General features: G+C 46.4%; 1 protein-coding gene across 7 annotated transcripts in view; it reads right to left on the bottom strand.

Moving 5' to 3' along the window:
- LOC118789708 (protein quaking) overlaps positions 1–15,135 on the bottom strand; it is a 79,836-nt gene that overhangs the window by 8,963 nt on the left and 55,738 nt on the right. For all 7 annotated transcript variants that reach the window (XR_005005473.1, XM_036546259.1, XM_036546258.1 and 4 more), the window contains exon 5: positions 338–425. Coding sequence is in view for 6 of the 7 variants with exons in the window: in XM_036546259.1 (XP_036402152.1) it covers positions 338–425 (88 nt within the window). In the remaining variant the exon portion in view is untranslated. The remainder of the gene's footprint in view (positions 1–337; positions 426–15,135) is intronic.

Genomic DNA, 15,135 nt, shown 5'->3' with positions numbered 1-15,135 from the left:
GTTATCTCTAAATGAGGCAGATTTGGTAAATGGGGAGGGCACTGACGGAGCACTAATACCACTATTAGTCACACAAAACTGCTAGCTCAGTGTTTCTAGGGAACCTCATATTAATTCATTCAGACCTCATAGTGAGATTCAATTAAACAAATGGATAAAATAGAGATGGTAATATCTCATATGGGTCACCGATAAAACCTAAGTTTGTGTCCGACTTTCAGAACTTCTGTGAGATGTCAGTGGTAGCTCTGTGCCGTTCTGCACTGCCAAGCCCCTCCCACCACAGTCCCCGCCCCCTAGGACAGACAGAGAGAGAGAGAGATGAGGTTGTCCTTACGTGACTTGATGTTGGCGTCTCTGTACGTGCCATTGAGGATCGCCAGCTCCATAAGCTGCATCTTCTTCAGACTGTCCTCTCCCTCTGCCTGCAGGGAAACAAGGAGAGACCCGCTGTCAGACAGCCCCGCGAACGCACACACCCATGCAATCTCTCCAGGCGAACCAGCTCTCCGGGCAGCGACATCACACCGCGAGGCCAGAGCTCGCTGCGTGCGGCGGCTAATCTAAGCTCCCAAACCCTACTGGTAGGAGTTTTTTTCCCAGAAAAAGGTGCACGTTTGCCTTGATGTCACACAGGCCCAGACGTAATTGACAGACTCTGTCTGGCATCGCTGGAGGGATTAAAGAGAACCAAACAGGGACAAGGGGTCTACAGAGAATGGTAAAGCAGTTCACCTCGGCCGTGAAATATGACGATCGAAACATCCTTCCCTGCTGCCCCCACCTCCACAGAGCGTTTTAACACTCTCCTTACGCTCTCAGTTTCATTTTAAAGGCAAACTCGCCTTTAAAAAAGGACGAATGCTCGCAGAACAGGGTATCAGAGAGCCTTTTAAATCTGCATACTTATCAGGCATCTTTAACCAGGGTCATTCGGATAGCTTACATTATAAACACAATGCACTAGCTGGATATTCACACGCAACTCCTACCTAAGAGTGTCACAGCAGGGATTTAAGCCAGCTACTCAACCAGCTGTAGCGAGGTCCAGCTCCTAGTCACATGGGGCTGTCTATATTCAGGGATCACATTTTCTCTTAAAGGTCTTCAGCACAATCTGTGTTAAAATCAGCCGCTCCTGCATTTCTGTATAGCCGCCTCATTTGAAACGTAGTCAGGCAGCGGGAAGACCTTCCTGATACCTTGTCCCAATTCTCACTGGATTTCAAGACGGATTTTTTTTTTCTTGGTACATTAGTTCAGTTTTAGCAGCCGGATACCACAATGCTACATCTTCAGCAGGATCTAGATTCCATTACTGTGATAAGGCTATATATATATATAAAAGTGACTCAAAAATTGCTTTTATGCCCAAAGCAGCAATTAACCATTGAAAATGTAATGCATCCAGCGACTTTTTACACAGGCCTACTCACAAAACGACAATCTGCAAAATGCTGAAATGTTGTAAAGATAAGGGGAATTGAGCTAAATTGAACTGACATGTCATACACTGGAGCCTGCACAAAAACCAGGCACGGCGAAGTACAGAAGGTCTCACGCAAGGCCGTGAGCCCAATTTCAGATTACCGTCGTGACAATGACGAAATTCCCTGCAGCACCTTGTGATAAAATATTAACGCTTTTAAAGGCGAAGTCTGCAGTGATTAATAGTCTCTGAGAAATTACTCTTGAAATTAATCACCCATAACTGCATTTAATCAATAAATTGTACTTTGTCCTGGGGTCCTTGCGTTCGGTTCTCTCTCAATGACGCGGTAGGGGCTGGTGCAGAGCAGGGAGTGGGGACATTTTGCCTTTGGAAAGCGTTCCTAGATAAGTGTCAGAATGTTGCACTAAATTATGGTAGTTAGGATCGCGAATGGCAAGCTGATCTTAGATCAGTTATCAAGGGCAGGAAGTCTTCATTGCTGGAGGGGCGGAAACATAGTCATGTGACATTCCCCTTGAGATCATATGACACCCAATGGCCCTTTCTGACTTCAGATAATAACCAGAGGTTAAATGCCTGCCCTGAGACCTAAGGAGGCTGCAGTTCCCCTTCTGTACCAGTGGGTGGTGCTGTTGTTACTTAGAGCACTCAGCTCGCTCTGCGATCTCGCTCACCCCCTTCCTTACTGCGTCTCTCGCTGCCGTGGTTCTGGTTAGACACACACATGTGAAAGCCTATTGAATAACTTGTCACAACTGCCTTGCTATTTCCTCCCTAGCTGTCAGCCGCAGTGGCGTGCGGTATCCTCAATCAGCGGCTAGTGTTACCTGCTCACCCACGATTCACTCTGGCTCTCGCCAACGCGGAACGGGCCTTCCGCGCTCACAAAAGCCCAGGGTCAAAGAGCCGTATATCCTTCTCACAGGTATCTCCTGCTTTCCTCCGCATGCTCCTCTGCTCCCTCCCTTTCTCCTTCTCTCTTTCTCTCCATCGTTCACATTGCTCTGCCTGTAGTTGTCTCCCTGCCTGTCCTCACTTCCCGCCTCCTGCCATACTTCCCTTCCATTGTGACACTGTTGCCTATGGCTCAGAAACATGGTGAGCATGTACCACACTTCAGAGGGACTCGCCACTGAGCCCTCGCTGCTAGGACTGATCGTCAGAGAACAAGGAGAAACTGTGAGTGTGTGTGTGTGTGTGTATTTCTGTGTAAGAGTGTGTGTGTGTGTGTGTTGCAGTGTGTTAGTTTGTGTATGTGTTTGCACATGTCTGCACACATGGACAGCATCGATCTGAATCAAATACCCAACGCTCAGGACGATTAACCCCCCCCCCCCCCTTTTAATCCCACCCATTATTCTCACATTTTTTTCTATTATCCGCCGGCCTCATTCCCCGCGGCGGGAATTTGGAGGTCCTCCTTTATTGCTCTCGGTGCGGCGCTGCGCTCGCCGCGAGGGCCGCACAAGCACCCCTCGCGCCTTCTCAACGAATGCGCAGGCACGCAGCCGGCCTCACGGACGCCAATCACGGCCCCTGCCAGCAGCGCCATCTAATCTGCCACATCCATTTTATAAGCGAAAGGGGCACCTTTGCACTGAAGTTAAAACTCGCGAGGCTGACTCGTCTGGCCAGGTCATCCCGCGCTATTACCCAGAGGCCCACGGGCAGAGCCGCTGCTTAGAAACGAACCGTCCTCTGAAGTGCGGCAACGTTTCATACAAAGAAAATCTCACACTCGCGCATGAGCGAGGGGAAAAAAAAAAGACGTTTGTCTGAATTAGTTATGAAATCTCTGAGGTGTACTGCTGAGATTCAGAATAAATGTAAAAGAAATGTAAGGAAATGAGGGAAAAAGAGAGGCGTCGGGCTCTCTCTCTGGCCGGCCCATCCGTGGCCTCGCTCGGGGCAGGCTGAGCGGAATGCTTTTCATGTCGGCGTGCATAAAGAGGCATAATTCCACGGCTATTCAGGCTGGGATCAGAGTGACCTTTGTGGCACAATGGCTGCCAGACTTCCCCTCTCCATCAGCGGCTGTCAGTTGAGCTCTCTCTCTCTCTCTTTCTCTCTCTCTCTCCCGAGCGGTGGGCTTTCTGCTCGCTACGCGCTCCCCGCTCCCCAAGCGGGAGTGGGGGGACGAAGCCAGGGGAAAAAAAGGGGGACATGCAGCAACCGTTGCAATTTACCACTGACGGGTAACCGCATCTGCTGGGTTCGACATACAGCGGCAATCATGCGGTGACACCAAAAGTGGGTTTTGTGAAAGAAGTCCAGAAATCCCTTCTTATTGAAAAGAAAGTGCCACACGCTTTTGGGTCTATGATGACAGACGAGGGCAACGCGGTGTCATCATCTTGTGAAACCCACGTAACCGAGACATAACAATATCTCAATTGAAAGTACACACAATGGTTAACTGCGGTGGCGGGGAAATGTGTTTCGAGAGCCATTACAGTTCAATGGTGCACGGTGGCGGTGATAATAGTTGCATGATAACAGTGGCACATAAAAGAGCTGAAACGCTGGGTTTAATGGGAGAAAGAGCAGGTACTGACATCAGCTGAATTAGGGGACCAATGAGGGAGCTGGGTTAGAAAGCGGACTCTTTGCCTGGAACACCTGAGTGGGACATGTATGACCTATTAGATGACCCTGTCCGAGTCACTCTGACTGCTTTCCCTGTGTACTCCTGACCTGGTCAGCGCCGGCCCACCTGCCGCCCCCCACGTTTCCATAATGCCCAGTTTCTATATGCCGCCTCAGACAGCACACGGGTGGACTCACAAGGTGATTTATGGGTAATCAGTATTACCTGCAGTGCTAATTCAACCCGAAACGGCACGCCAATTTCTGAGGCGGCTGGATTAAGTTACAAGCTGCTTTTGCGCTTCTGTGAAGAGTTTTTTTTTGTGTGTCTAGATTTTAAAAAGGACTGCCTTCGTACCACTCCACAATTCACTCAGATTCACTATTCATTGCAGCTTAAATGGTACTGAAGTCTGTCTCTGAGAACCCTTCCAATCCCAACCTTACAAAATCCAATTGGACCTTGAAATGAATAGCACATTTTCCAGGGGCCAATCAGCATTTGAAAACGGACCCCAGGGAAAGCATCTGGTTGGACATACCCAGCACACACTATGCAAACAGCCTTCATAAGGCGGACTTATTAAAGCTTGGTATGTCTGATAATTCCTTTTCCTTGGGTTACATTTTATGACAGAACAATATTTTGGCTCAGAGGACACAAAGAAAACTGTTTTAGACATGTAGAACCCTTTGCGTCTTACAAAGAGCTGACAGCTGCTTGGAGGTCTAATTCCTACGTGCTCCTTCGACACACCTACTGTATGAACCGGTACACATTATTGCAGCAATTTTGGTTTATGAGTCTAAATGAATCTTAATCCAATATATATGTTAATTTGACTGCTGTGCCTCTTTTAATTGGCCGTCTAATTAGATAAACACTTGTTAAATATGCATGTGCAAACAATCTCACCGTTTAGCCAAAGTTCAACAGTGCAGCCTTGGAGCTAGAGAGATAAACGCGATAGGCTTACTTACAGCAAGATTCAACTTGATCCATCTTTCAATCGGATCCAATATCATTGTTTAACAAGCAGACAACTGAATAATTGTCCAATAGGCATTATGTGCTGCAGAGCAGTGAATCTTCCATCAGCAACATTAGCAGAAATCTCAATTAATTATGTGATGAATGCATATATGTCTAAAACTGTACCCACTGCCTCCCCATACCTTTACCAGCTTGTTGGCCCTGTCTGACTGCTGCACTGCAGGGGTAACTGACAGCAGTAGATATGTATATTGTTTTTTCTAACAGGTGGGGTTACCACAAGAGCCCTTGGATCAATATAACCCATTTAATTAGAGGAGTTTCCTGAATGGAGGAGCAAACACTACTCTCTTTTGTTTTGCTCCTGGTATTGGTACAATGCAAAGGAATGAAGAGAGTAAAATTAGCACGCAGATTATTTTAGGAACAGGCTGGGTGTGTAAAATTCCCTTCCTGTCTGTGTGTGTGTGTGCCAGTGTGTGTGTCCATGTCTGTGCTCATCTGTGTGTGAGTGTTCACGGTGTGTGTTCCTGTTTATGCGTGTACGAATGTGAGTGGTGTGTGTGTAATCAAAGTGTGTGTGTGTGTGTGTGTGTGTGTGTGTAACGGAGGTGTATGTGTGTACGTGTGCGTGAGTAAAGTAGGTGCGTGTGCGCATGTACTGAAGGTGCGTGTGTGTGCGTGGGTGTGAGTGTGCAGGAATATGTGTGAGAGTCCAAGGTCACTGCAGGCCACGGGGTGGGAATCCAGGAAGGCGTTCACCTCTTGTCTCCAGGAGAGTTCCCTGCTCTGTTTTTGGCACGTGAAGCGTTCATGTTAATGGGCTTTGGAAAGAAATAAACACGAGGTATTCCCAGCGCAGGAGGATACCGACTGAGCAGAGCATGCTAATAACCATGGCTTCATCAGCTGTAATATTAATTTGCTCTGCAGGTTATTTTTTATGCTTATATATTTGCTTAGCAGATCTCATCCAGGGTAACATTTTTTACATGTTATCTCCTGATACAGCTGGGTGTATTTGCTTAAGCTCTTCCGGTTAAATGCCTTAATTAAAAGGAAATCAACAGAGGGCTGCCCATTTGGGACCTGAACCAGCAACACTCTGTAGAGCAGGCCTGTTACAGGTTATTAGCCTGGAGAGTGAGGGGTTAAAACCTCTTTTCTCAGATGAGAAAGTGAGCCCTAAGTATGGCTATGAGGAATGCGCTCCTTACTGCGCGAGTGTGGTAGGAGACTCACACACCCTGATCTCTCACAGCAGACCAACAACAGAGGAGCATTAGCAGCCGGCTGGGCCAGGACCCTGGGAACGCACACGCTCTGGTCGCTGATCACAGACTGAGTGTGAACCGAGAGAACCGATGCACACCAAGTTATGGGTAAAATGAGACTGCTGTGGTCACAAGGTCTCGCGTTTTTGAAAGTGCTCTAACAGCGCACTGCAGTTTTCTTTTGTGAGAATATCCACTACCTCTGCCTTTATGGTTATTCGCTGCAAGCTAATTGTCTGAATGAATTCTCATTGATAGACAACACTGGTTTGCCCACTGCCCCCTGCACAGCCCCACACACCCACACACACACACACACACACGTGCATGCACACTTACATATACACATGCACGCACACACACACATGCACATACTCACACGTACATGCACGAACAGGCCTGTGAACAATACAGCGTATCTTAAATTGAAACGCCTGCTTGCCGGGGAAAATAAAAACCCCTGATTGCGGAATGCAAATTAACATCAGAAGGGCAGATTTTGATACAAAGCATGAAACCTTTTAGCGGTCGGTGCCACTGTGCCAGCGGGTTCGGCACAGGCAGAGCCTGCTGCTCCAAGATGGCAGCTCTAGGGCAGGGAGAGAGGCGCACTGAGAGGGAACTGTGGAGTGCGTGGGAGAGAGCGGTTAGCACTTTCACACACTTACATGCGCACACACACACACGCGCGCACGCGCAGTCACACACGCGCACACACACACATACAGTCACACAAACACACGTGCACACACACACACACACACGCACGCACACACACACACACAGTCACACACGCGCGCACACACACATACAGTCACACAAACACACATGCGCACACACATACACACACACACATATACAGTCACACACACATGCGTGTACACACACACAGTCACACATGCGCACACAAACACACACACACATGCACGCACACACACACACATACACAGCCACACACACACATGCGCACGCACACAGACACACACATACACAGTCACACACGCACGCACACACATGTGCACACACACACACACGCATGCGCACACACACTGCAGTGATCATCACATTGTTTCATTTCATATATGATGTACAGCAAGTATAGCACATGTTTGGCATACACATTTTAGCTCCAGTATTGTGGTTGTACAGCACATAGGGGCTATAGTAAGAATACTATTAACTGTAAGGAAATGCCTATATAGTTCATTGTTTTACTGTTGTAACTTTTTTGTAATGTGTGTGTACATGAGGGGGGCAGGACTAGATTTTCAAGGACCTGTCTGATATAACCTATAGCATTGATCAATTTCACAGATCAAAACTGTACAATAACATTGAAAAAAAAAAGAATGTTGTCGTGCAAAAGTGCAGCATCACTGTGAATGGCTTAGACTGACACACAGCAAACCACTCCATCTCCCTGTCTAAAGAGGAGAATGAGTTTCACCCAAACATCTGAGTTTTGCCAAATCTGAGGGGAAGTGGATTGTTTTCAGGCCACATTTCTCCACACTGTATTGCACCGGGAAGATAAATTGACGCCATTATTCCATCTGGGCAATACAGCACCCTTATCTTCTTAAAAGCCAGCCCTCGGCTCACATTATATGCAAAGATGGCTGTAGTGTTTCGCTTGACAAAGCTGCGGGTCGTAAAGTTAAAGACGCGTTGGGGAAAAGAGCTTGCCGACACCTCTTAACATTTTCTAATCTTCTAACTGTTTGTTGTTCTGTTGCTCCCTCCCCTTCTCTCTGTCTCTCTCTGTCTTGCTCTCCCTCTCTCTGTCTCTCTCTCTCTTGCTCTCTCCCTCTATCTCCATTGTTCTCTCTCTCTCTCTCACACACACACACACACACACACACACACACACACATATATACACACACACACACACATTCCTTTTCATCTCAACAGATATGAGGACATTTGCGTTGGTGAAAAAAAAGCGTGTCCTTATTTTTTATTTAACATCTCCATTCAAATTCATGATTCTCTGAAAATAAAACAGCACAGACAATTTCACCGGCATGTGAAAAGCCTATACCCATCTAATGAACACAATATCCATTACCTGACATTATGCATTATGCATTTGCTTAGGAAATGGTCCAGCAATTTAATGTTAACAACTATGCATCTTACATTTTTAACCCATTAACACAACAGGGTTTTTACAGGAGTTACTGAGCACCCAACTCAGGCATTCCCTAATGACCACTCCCTGCTAGTACCCTGAATGCCCTGATTACTGAGCAGGGCCGTGGATGCTTCACACTAAAACATGCAATGATGAACACTGTCAATATACACAGACACTATTCTACACGCTAATTACACAGACAGTATTGAACACTCCCTCAGCACAGAGACAGTACTGAAAACACAGACAATACACAGACAATGCTGAACACTGCATCAACACACAGACCGTATTGTACTCTGTCTTGATACAAAGACAGTGCTGGACACTATGTTGACACCCAGACAGTATTACACACATGTGCTGTATGATGTACTGAACTGGCAGACTTCAAAGGCTAATGTGAACTGTCCTACAATGAAAATTTCAGTCAAAAGTGTTAGGCTCCAATTTTTTTCCTTGAGATACCACAATCTGGTTCAGATATGTACAGATATGTGTGGAGCTGTCAGAGAATCTCAGATCTGCCTTTTACAATAAAAATAACTTATCTTATACCTGACTTAGAGATAACTCTGACCTAAGACTTTAATGGACATAGCTACAGAAAATGGTACGCTAACACACTGACAATGACAATGTTTTTAGTAAGCATGGGCCATTGTAATACAATCGTAAAAAAGGTTTTTACTGATTTATTGTTGGTTTTCGTTAACAAAACAGTTTTCACAAAAACAACAAATGCTTTACAAGCCACAGCCAAACGTGTCCCCAGCTACAATTCTAATGTGCTGTTACAGAAATGCCAGATTTTTTTTTTTTTTGGAAAAGTAAGTTTTGATTCTTATTTTTACACGGCTATCTGAAAAGCCATGGATTAAAACCATGACCTTTAAAACCAGAAGTGACACCACGATGTTGACTTCCCACTAAGTACAAATGACACTGAAAAGTCAAGCACTGCATTAACAATCACAACTGCCATTTGGAAAGGAACATTCTGTGTGCAAAGGCGCATGCACAGGAGTCTTTATTTTTAAAGATGACATTTCTCTTCAAAGTTCCTTGAGGGTGGATCTCTTGAAATATTACATCAGCGCACATCTACCCAAAAAAAAAACAACAAAAAAACACGTCCCTGGTGACCATGAATCATCTGTGGGCCGACCCACACCTTTTTTTTTCTATTCAGCAGAGAATACCCCGAAACGTTCGACTCCCCCTGTTCACTGACAAAACAGCAAAGAGAGGAGGGGCACTGAGAGAGGATGTGAGAATGAAGACAGATGGCTGGCCCCCATTACTGTCGGGGCCCTGATTTCACTGGCTATTTAAGAAGGGGGGAATTGGGTGAAGAATTAGGGCCTTTCTTCCAGGGTGGACTGGCATGTCAGCCCCACAGCCCCCCTCCCGGCGCCCTTTGATGGCCCGATCCACAGCGGGCTGAACGCGTTGCCTAGGAGACGTGTTCCTCTGTTTACCGGTGCTCCCCCCACCTATTCTGCTAAACTTCCAGCCCCACACATTGGGTGGGGGGGTATGCTGAGCCTACAGACGGTGTTATGCAAAAGTGCCTTATCTAACAGCGCTGGGGAGGGAGAGCCCCAACTGTGTGCAGCAATGTAACCCACAGGATGGTAAGTCCTAACAGAGAGTTCCACCCCAGTGACAGAGCGGAGCGGAGGGGAGACAGAGAAATGAATTCTATAAATTGCGGGCAGTCAGTTCTACCAGGACAGAGACAGGAGTGTGTGTGTGTGTGTGTGTGAGAGAGAGAGAGAGAGACAAAGAGGGAGAGAGGGATGCAGAGGGAGAGAGCTGAACTCCACAAGCGTGTCTGATGTAGTGCAGGGCAGGGATAGAGCTCCAGTGGAGAGCATTAGCCCTGCATGCCCGAGGAGAAAGCCCCGCTCAGGATTTCCACACTCCAGTTGTAAACAAAGGCCCTTTTGATGGTCTTTCAGCCTCAGAGACCTGGAAGACTACTCAATCATGTGACTGCCAAAATGACCTGTTGTTCGCACATATATCAGACACACATGCTCCCATGGATGGACATGCACGCATACACACACGGACACACATTTGCACATATGCATGCTCATACGCATGCATGCATACGTACAAGCATACAAGCATACACACATATGCACGCATGCAGGGCGATTCCTTCAGCTTGTTGTGTCACTGCTGGGTATTCCATCCCTTCCTATCTGACAGAGCTCGCTTATCAGCTCAGTCTGTCTGAGAGCTTTGTTTCACTTCACTTACACTGCTCATGCTTATCCTGTACTTGATCACTTTTACATCAGCTTTAAAAATACATGAATGGAGAGGCAACAAGCATGAGGACAAAGGAATCGCTACCACTGCAATTCCTCTTACTACTGCAGTTACAACTCCTACTACAACAAGAGCCACTACTACTACTGTTACCACCTTAGCTACTACAAGTACCAATTCTGTGGCTACAAACTGGAATGGCCACAGAACAAGTAATGGAGCTACGTCTACAAAGGCCAAAACAGGATGCTCAACTAATGTGACTACAGTGTAACTCTTTAGAAGTATTTGCTGCAACATTAACACAGAAATCAAAGGAGAGCAGCAAAGCTCATTGTTTCTCGTCCTTTCATGGCAGGGTGCGTTCTGTCCTCTCGGTGCTGGTACAGCGTGGCATTGTGGGAACACTCTGTGTGAGCCGTGTAGCGTAGCGAGCGAGCACCGCGCGCAGGGAGGGATTATTCCCTGCCTCTCTGTCTCCGCGGCATTCTCTCCGCTCGCAGCGCTCCGGATAAATAAGAAAGCCAAAGAGAGGGCGGCCATAATGCGCCTCTGTTCTTCAGTCAGGCCCCGTACAGAGAAGGGGAGCTCCCCTTGCCAGGCCTTTGCCCCCTTTCTCTCTCTCTCTCTCTCTCTCTCCACCGTGCACACGCGAAACGGCGAGCCACCGAGAAACACGTCACGCAAGAGGAAGCCCGTTGTACTGCGGAAAGAACAGATGGAAACTCACACAGGCTTTCGGGCCTTTATTTATTTATTTTTTTTGCGAATTCGCCCTTCGCCGATTTCCCCGCGTTCTTTTGATTGATTCACAAAACGAATCAACACACTGTCGCTTTGCTCCTTTTCATTTCCTCAGAGAAAATTTCTTTCTTGCACGCTGCGGTTTACCTGTGTACTGAAGGTGAACGGTGTACCGAGACTGCAAGCAGGACACAGAGTCCCCATCCACAGCTCCCCCCCCACACACACTGTAACCATCCCCATTCCAAAAGAAGGGAGAGATGGATAGGATAGTCAGCCACAATGACTTGCAAGCAAGAGTAATTGGAGGACATTAACCCCATTTATTGTATATTATGCTCTGTTCTCCCTGCCCACATTCACTTACTGATGGCCTGAGCCAGAATGGTCATTTTTTGTTTTAGTTGCATGTTCTTAGCAATACCTGCCACTTCATGGAGTGCAGGGCGAGGTGCATGCAATCCTACGTTACATGTGCAAGCCTACAGCAACTTTCCTTCACGGTACAAGTCGCACAATGTATCCAGAGGCAAACACCTCTGGAGGATTGGGGCTTCCCCTGATGGCATCTGAATGACTCATGGACGCCCGAGCGAGTCGTAGGCTGCCGATGCAGACACCCTTGCCGCCCCACCCTCCCCTATTCCTGGTAGCAAAGCCAATTTCTGGACTCTGTGGTTGTGAACCTGGCCTGTAGGTTTTAACAGGACCATACTTTTAATGTCTGAGCCACTTCGGAGCCTCAAACCCTCAATACTGTTTAACAGGGATGTGCTTCTGGATTTCAGAAGAGGCGAGTGCACTCTATTTACAGTTGTCTGTGTGGAAGCTGGCTTTAAAACCTGAAACTGAAGAAGACTACATGACTACTGCTCATCAACATCATTTTGTGTACACTTCTAACGGTGTTTTTGTCCTGATTGCTGCAAAGATAGTCAAAATTCTACCTCCCTCGAGTTAAGCTGACAGCAACTTAATTACGTGCAATTATCGTCCAAGTCTAGTTTGACAATGGTGAGTTAATTTGAAAAGGTGTCTAAAGACGCTCATTTGAAAATCAAGGGTTTCACTTCCAATACTTACATGAGTGAGGTTTTCCTGACTGTGTGAGACAGCACACAGCTCAGCATTAAACCGAACTGTGAGCTTGGTATTCTTTGTATTCTATATGCGGACACTGTTTACTTATGGGAGGCATGTCCCACAGTCCATCTCGAATCCTCGGTCCACGAGGTCACTATAAACACGTTCAGCTCTGATTCCTTTGGCCAGGTTGGGTATCTCACTGGAGTGAGCTGACTGGGCCCAGGCAGGTCAGGGCCAGATGGGGCTAGGCCCAACGGGCTGGTCTCAGGCTTACCTTAAGTTAATGTGAACAAGACAAAACTTAACCCACAGCCGTGCTGCGGTATAGTGGAGCACGATCAGAGATAAACACAGAAAAACTCTTTGCTGACCATTCTCCGCAGAGTAAATCCACTCCTGGGTACCCAGCACAGACCCATCCTAAAACCAGATTCATCACGTATTTTGCCTAAATGGTGCTAAATTTGTGCACAGGAATGAAATTTGGACACATGTATATCAAATATGATTCAAAAAGGTAAGTACGACCCATGTACTTGTTTCAACTGATATATCAAGCCTGTTCTATGAATGTGTGCACATGTATCACAAGAATTCAACCTTTACAACTACCTCCAATCAGCCATGTGAATGCCTCTGTAATTATGATAATTGCAATCTATTCATCTGGCACCATGAAATACACCCTTTAAGCAAAAAAGGGACAAAATCAGAATCCAAACAGGAATAATAATATTGGCTCAGTTGTAAGCTAAAATAAATGCATTATTTGACTGTCTTGGCAGGGAGGTGACAAGTAAGATTAAAAGTACTATTTGGCAGTCAATAACATGCTTTTATTCCAGCTTCATCAGAGCGCTGGACACCCACAAATGGAATAGAAGCCGTTTGATTTGTAGCCAGATGCACAAAACACAACATCACTCACAAGAGAGACGAAAAGGGGAGAACTTACTCAGTACTTGTATCTCAATTCATGAATTTATAACTGAAATCTTATTGATTTGTACAGCAGCAGGTGTAGGACATTTCTGTTGAAGGTTAAGATTTCTGTTTTCATACTGAATTTGACTGTATGCAAAGTGTAGCTTCATGTAAAACAGCGACTGTAAGAGGAATCAGTATTGAGATGCTGTTCTGCAATGTGTCTCCTCAAAGAATAAGAATATTTCCACACCACCCTCAGTTTTGACAAATTACAAATTCTGGGAGGTTATATGCGTACCGGTAAAATAGGATCAAATCAGTGCGTTTGCATGACTGATGAATGAGGCCCCCCCTCCCCACCATCCTTCTGACTGGTACACGTGTCCCATCCAAAAAAAAAGCAGCAGCACTCCTCCACACTGCATCTGGACCCCTTCCTGCATCAATCACTGGCACAGCATCTCCGGTTTCTGTAGGTGAAGGTGTAAAGGCTTTCTGCGTGTGTGTGTGTGTGTGTGTGTGTGTGGAAAGACAGGGAGTGATTGAAAGAGAAGGAGACAGCGAGAGAGCAAGACAGTGAGAGATGGTGAGAAAGACAAAGAAAGAGAAAGACAAAGAGAGTGAGAAAGAGACAGAGCGAGACAGCGATCGGGAAAAAAAAAAAAGATGAAGGATGAGAGGTGACCAAACCCATCTGGAAAAAAAGACGAAAAAGTCTACTTGACGTTTCATTCAAGACTCAACGTTAAAAAAAAACAGGTCCAGTGCAGTTATTTCGAAAAGGACCCTGCCTGGCAGGTCAGGGGTGGCCAGTGGATGAGGACAGCGGTGGTCCCTGGAAAAGCAGCTGGCTCTGTTTGCTCAGGTTTGGGTGACAAACATTCCCCTGCCCAGCTGGCTGAGATGCTATTTGTGTTGCCTGGGAGGGAGTGTGCTCCCATTTAAACTTCACTTTATCTCTGGCCTGACAATTAAAGCGGCCTCTATCTGTCTGGACCCTGGGCCAGGAGCCAGTGCCGGCCAGCAGATAGACAGCAGTTTAATTAAAGTAGGCCCTTCAGCGCTCGGCGTTTAGGACCATTATTGGTAGGAGGGGAGGTTAAGAGACTCTACAGATATCAGTGGCAGCATTCCGCAAGATTTCAAAGTTGATGCTAGCCCTGTAGCTCGTACTTCACACCCGCATCGTACTGGCACAGGGTGTGAAGCCATAAATTTCATCTAAAAAGCTCCGGTTTCTCAAAAGAAGAGACACTCTTACTCATGTTGATAAATCAGTGACGTGTCCTTTATGTCGTATGGGGAGTAGGCTCGGCAGGTAGACCCACAAAATGGATGCTTATGATGATATGATATCCACTTAACCGCGAGGGACGAATGTGACACTTTTCAATTGACATTGTTTCTTGTCTGTGATCTTAAAGGAACACTTTAAATTCCCTCGTCCCTGGACCATTTCAGCACTTTTCACCTGAAGCTGTAAGTGCGGGTCGTTATAATACCAGGTAAGCGCAAATAAAGACCCTTATCCACCGTCAGAGAGATAAAGTGAGAGTCTTTTATCAGCACTCGAAAGTGATGTCTAATCTACATTAACAAAACCACAAAAAAGCATTTGAAAATTAATCAGGGGCTTGAAAGGCTGACC

This window comes from Megalops cyprinoides, chromosome 15, assembly GCF_013368585.1.
Source record: "Megalops cyprinoides isolate fMegCyp1 chromosome 15, fMegCyp1.pri, whole genome shotgun sequence".
In the NCBI taxonomy this organism is placed as follows: Eukaryota; Metazoa; Chordata; class Actinopteri; order Elopiformes; family Megalopidae; genus Megalops; species Megalops cyprinoides.
Note: the sequence above shows the minus strand (reverse complement) of the source record. Positions and strands in the feature narration are given on the sequence as shown.